The sequence below is a fragment of the Myotis brandtii genome, unplaced genomic scaffold (genome assembly GCF_000412655.1).
Source record: "Myotis brandtii unplaced genomic scaffold, ASM41265v1 scaffold897, whole genome shotgun sequence".
Classification (NCBI taxonomy): domain Eukaryota; kingdom Metazoa; phylum Chordata; class Mammalia; order Chiroptera; family Vespertilionidae; genus Myotis; species Myotis brandtii.
In genome coordinates, this window is record NW_005371679.1 from 35,371 (window position 1) to 40,564 (window position 5,194).

The following is a 5,194-nucleotide window of genomic DNA, read 5'->3' on the forward strand; positions in this document are numbered from 1 at the left end:
CAGGTACATGCCCTTGACCGGAATCGAACCTGGGACCCTTCAGTCCACAGGCCGACGCTCTATCCACTGAGCCAAACCGGCTTCGGCATTTGGATGTTTTTAACATCATTCATGGGCCATACAAAATGATCAACTTAAAAATTATCCTGCTATGTTTGGTCAAACATTTATTTATTTTTTTAAAAAATATTTCTTTATCGATTTCAGGGAGGAAGAGAGAAGGATAGATAGATAGAAACATCACTGATGAGAGAGAATCATTGATCGGCTGCCTCCTGCACACCCCCCACTGGGGATCGAGCCCGCAACCCAGGCATGTGCCCTTGGCCGGAATCGAACCTGGGACCCTTCAGTCCACAGGCCGATGCTCTCTCCACTGAGTCAAGCCGGCCAGGGCCGGTCAAACATTCAATTAACTCACCCCCTAATGTCTTGGCAGAACCAGACCAAATGATTCCGTGGGCCTTATACAGCCTGCAGGCCAGATGTTCCCCATCCCTCGCTTATTTATTTATTTATTTATTTCAAATATATTTTGTTGATTTCAGAGAGGAAGGGAGAGGGAGCGATAGAAACATCAATGGTGAGAGACTCATTGATCGGTTGCCTCCTGCACGCCCCACACTGGGCATCGAGCCCACAATCTGGGCATGTGCCCTGCCTGGGAATCGAACCTGGCCACCTAGTTCCTAGGTCGACGCTCAACCACTGGGCCCCACCCCTGGTTTAGAGAATAGCGATGCACTTGGAGTTTGGGGTTTGGCTGAGTTGATGGGCCATGGCCGGGGCATATGGTCCATGCTAGGGGATGAGCCCTCTGCGGGGCTGCCGGCCTCTCTCCGGAGCCCCGGCCTCCAGCCAGCTTTGGCCGGGCCCCACCGAGGAATGGCTGACTCTTGCCCTCTACTGCGTTGCCCCTCCCTCCGCTGGCCTTCCCTCGTCCCTGCCCTGACTGAGTGTCCCCTGCCGCAGCCTGCACATGCCCCTGAGACATCGTATCTGGGCTGACGCCTTGCCCTGGCCTCTGTCTCTAGCTCATCCTGCCCCACGTGGACGTCCAGCTCAAGTATTTCGACCTGGGGCTCCCAAACCGTGACAAGACCGACGACCAGGTCACCATCGACTCCGCGCTGGCCACCCAGAAGTACAGCGTGGCTGTCAAGTGCGCCACCATCACTCCCGACGAGGCCCGTGTGGAAGGTGCGGGGGCCTGAGGGGTGGGTGGGCCGGGACGTGACCCCAGTCTCCCCGCGAATGCCTGGGGGACAGTGGTCCCTGTAGATGGGGCTGGGGAGGGGCGGTTAAGGGGCTGGCTTCATCTTCCACGGTCGGGGTGTGATCGAGCAGAGACCAGAATCCATTCCCTGCTCCTGGGCCAGTGGGGTTTCTGTTGTGATGTGAGGCTCTGGCCAGTGGAGGTGCCATCGGTGACAGGGAGGAGGAGGAGGAAGCTGACGCTGATGCTGTCACAGTGAGAATGGCGCTTGGGGTAGCTGCCCCTCTGGCCTCCTGGACTGTTTTGCAGGCAGGTGGACAGAGAGACCTGGGCCACCTCTGTCCAGAGGAGGACTGTGAGCCAAGCCTGTATTCTTCAGAGCCTTGGGGGCTCCGAGGAACGTTACTAGCGTCCTGCCACGGTCTTGGCATCGCAGGTCCACCCCTGCCCCTGTGCCCATATAGGGGTCTCAGCGAGGTGCCCCCCACCAGGCTGGACTGGCTGCTGTCCCTGGTCCTGAGGGCTGCTCTGGAGGCTTCCATGAAATGACAATGGTGTGTGGATAGAGGGGCCAGGTTTGGAAAGGCCAAGGAACGGTGGTGTAGGAGTTTGCAGAGTTCTGTCCCCTAATTCCGACAGAATCAGGGCCCTAGAAGGGAGCATTCAAGACTGCCCCGCCCCTTCCCGCCCCCCCAGGCCTCCTCCTGTCTTTTGGGTTGTACTGACCTTAGGGTATTGGAATCATTTTCGTGCTAAGCTCTTCTCTCACAAGTTTTCCTTTTTATTCTCCCGAGCCCTGGGATGTATATATCCCCATTTTCTGGATAAGGATGTTGAAGGTCACAGTCTTAATAACTCAGGCCCGGCCCTGCGATTAGTGGCAGTCCTGGGGCCAGAACCAGAGCACCCGGGGTGAGGCCGTGTGCTGCCAGGGTTCATCGGGCTGAGCTACACGTCCCAGTACCATGTGGGAGTAACAATAGTCAGACCACGTGCCAGGCACTGTTCTAGGCACTTCGTGTATGAGTTCATTTAATCCTCACAGCGATCCAAAAGATTAGGTGTTTTATCACTACTTTCTTTTCTTTTTTAAAATACATTTTTATTTCAGAGAGGAAAGGAGAGGGAGATAGAAACATCAGTGATGAGAGAGAATCATTGATCAGCTGCCTCCTACAGGCCCCACACTGGGGATCGAGCCTGCAACCCAGGCATGTGCCCTTGACCCGAATAGAACCCGGGACCCTTCAGTCCACAGGCTCACGGTCAGAGGTTGTGGAGTGGACCTGAAGCCAGGCAGTGTGGTTCTGGGGCCCACACATTCACACTCTAGAGCAGTGGTTCTCAACCTTGGCTGCACATTAGAATCACCTGGGAATCTTTTTAAAATCCTGATTTCTGGGCCTCGTCCTCCGGAAATTTTGTTTCTTTGTTACTAATGTTGTGGCCCCACCGGAAATTATTTTGTTTCGTTACTAATGTTGTGGCCCCACCCCATAACAAAGACACAGAATTTCCAGAGGATGAGGCCCAGAAATCAGGATTTTAAAAAGATTCCCAGGTGATTCGAATGTGCAGCCAAGGTTGAGAACCACTGCTTTAGACTCTTCCCCGGGATCACTTGTAGGACCCTCACCTGCCTGCGCTCTTGCTCGGGGTTCAGATTCTGGCTGGAGGGGGGGGGCTATGGTGGGGCCACTTCATCTCTGCTCTCCTAGAGTTCAAGCTGAAGAAGATGTGGAAGAGTCCCAACGGAACCATCCGGAACATCCTGGGCGGGACCGTCTTCCGGGAGCCCATTATCTGCAAGAACATCCCCCGCCTTGTCCCTGGCTGGACCATGCCCATCACCATTGGCAGGCACGCCCATGGCGACCAGGTGGGCCGAGGCGGGAGTTGGGCTCTGCTGGCCCGGGACCCCCTCCGTCCGGAGCCCCCGGCTTGAGCCACCCTCTCGTCCCTGCAGTACAAGGCCACGGACTTTGTGGCCGACCGGGCCGGCACCTTCAAGATGGTGTTCACCCCAAAGGATGGCAGCAGTGCCAAGGAGTGGGAGGTGTTCAACTTCCCTGCTGGCGGCGTGGGCATGGGCATGTACAACACCGACGAGGTGAGGCCAGCTCTCTGCTCCAGGCTTATCTCTGCCAGCCTGACTGGTTCCCGCCAAAGTTCTAGCCTGAATCACATGACCACCTCTGAGCCAATCACAGAGGCCCCGAGAGAGAGGAGGCGCTCTGATTGGATAAGCCAGACACACAGAGTCTAGAGACAGATCCCAGCCCAGCCATATGGTCTAAGACAGGGGTCCTCAAACTACGGCCCGCGGGCCACATGCAAATACAAATATTGTATTTGTTCCCGTTTTGTTTTTTTACTTCAAAATAAGATATGTGCAGTGTGCATAGGAATTTGTTCATAGTTTTTTTTTTTAAACTATAGTCCGGCCCTCCAACGGTCTGAAGGACAGTGAACTGGCCCCCTGTTTAAAAAGTTTGAGGACCCCTGGTCTAAGAGTTGCAGAGGGGGAGGTAGCTTTGCAAAGCAAAGCTGGGGGACTGTGTCCTCCCAGAAGTTGGGAGGGGGAAGCTGGGCCAGCAGAAGGTGGCTGGATGAGCCCAGATTGCAGGAGAGGGTCGTGTGGAGGGAAGGGGTGCCTTCCCCGGGCGGGGCCTGGCCCTGGGGGACCATGCCAGCAACCCGTCTCTCTCCCTGCAGTCCATCTCGGGCTTTGCGCACAGCTGCTTCCAGTACGCCATCCAGAAGAAGTGGCCGCTGTACATGAGCACAAAGAACACCATTCTGAAAGCCTACGACGGGCGCTTCAAGGACATCTTCCAGGAGATCTATGAGAAGTAACAGCCGCTCCCTTGATAAGATGCCCCAGCCCTCCCTCCTGGTCCCCCCCACCCGGGCCCTCATCCTCCCCCGGAAGGGCGCTGTCCCCATGCATTTGGCTCAGGAAGGGATCCCCCAATCTGCCAGCCTCCCGCCTTCCTCCCCACAACAGGCCCCTTTGCTTCCAGGCATTATAAGACCGAGTTCGAGAAGAATAAGATCTGGTACGAGCACCGGCTCATTGATGACATGGTGGCTCAGGTCCTCAAGTCTTCAGGCGGCTTTGTGTGGGCCTGCAAGAACTATGATGGAGACGTGCAGTCGGACATCCTGGCCCAGGGTACGCCGGGAGCCCCCTGCTCCCTGTGGGGATGGGTCCTTCGGCCTCTCTGGCCGAGGTCATTTTTAGACCCTTTTGGTAGAAAAGTTCCTCCAGTGTAGCAGCAGCACCCGGGCTTGCCGGCTCCTTGCAAGGTCCCCTGTGGACAGCAGGGGGCAGGAGCTCCCTGGGAGCTGAGTGAGGAAGGATCGCAAATTCGGTTGGGACGGGTGTATTACTAAGGCTGTCCTTGAAGGGAAGGGAGGAACCGGGACTTCAGGTTCTCAGGGGCTAGGCGTGTTGACCCTGAGGTTCCTGTCCAGGGAGTGGCCGAGTGACTAGGTTTGGCTCCAGTGGAACCAAATGGGATTGAGCAATCTGGGTGCTCATTATTTATTATTATTTTAAAATATATTTTTATTGATTTCAGAGAGGGAGGGAGAGGGAGAGAGAGAGATAGAAACATCCATGATGAGAGAGAATCATGGATCGGCTGCCTCCTGCACGTCCCCTACTGGGGATTGAGCCCGCAACCTGGGCATGTGCCCTTGACCGGAATCGAACTTGGGACCCTTCAGTCCGCAGGCCGACCAACACTTTATCCATTGAGCCAAATGGGCTAGGGTGGGTGCTCTTTAAATTGCAGAGAATTTTTTTTGCGCAGTAAACCTTTTATTTATTTATTTAATCCTCACCTGAGGATATTTCTCCATTGATTTTTTTAAAAATATATTTTATTGATTTTTTACAGAGAGGAAGGGAGAGGGATAGAGAGTTAGAAACATTGATGAGAGAGAAACATCGATCAGCTGCCTCCTGCACAC

The 5,194-nt window shown here is 54.9% G+C and overlaps 1 protein-coding gene across 1 annotated transcript in view; it reads left to right on the plus strand.

Moving 5' to 3' along the window:
- IDH2 (isocitrate dehydrogenase 2 (NADP+), mitochondrial) overlaps nt 1-5,194 on the plus strand; it is a 9,772-nt gene that overhangs the window by 1,364 nt on the left and 3,214 nt on the right. The window contains exons 2-6 of the mRNA XM_014532496.1: nt 1,035-1,200; nt 2,935-3,095; nt 3,183-3,326; nt 3,932-4,068; nt 4,240-4,391. Coding sequence (XP_014387982.1) covers nt 1,035-1,200; nt 2,935-3,095; nt 3,183-3,326; nt 3,932-4,068; nt 4,240-4,391 — 760 coding nt within the window. The remainder of the gene's footprint in view (nt 1-1,034; nt 1,201-2,934; nt 3,096-3,182; nt 3,327-3,931; nt 4,069-4,239; nt 4,392-5,194) is intronic.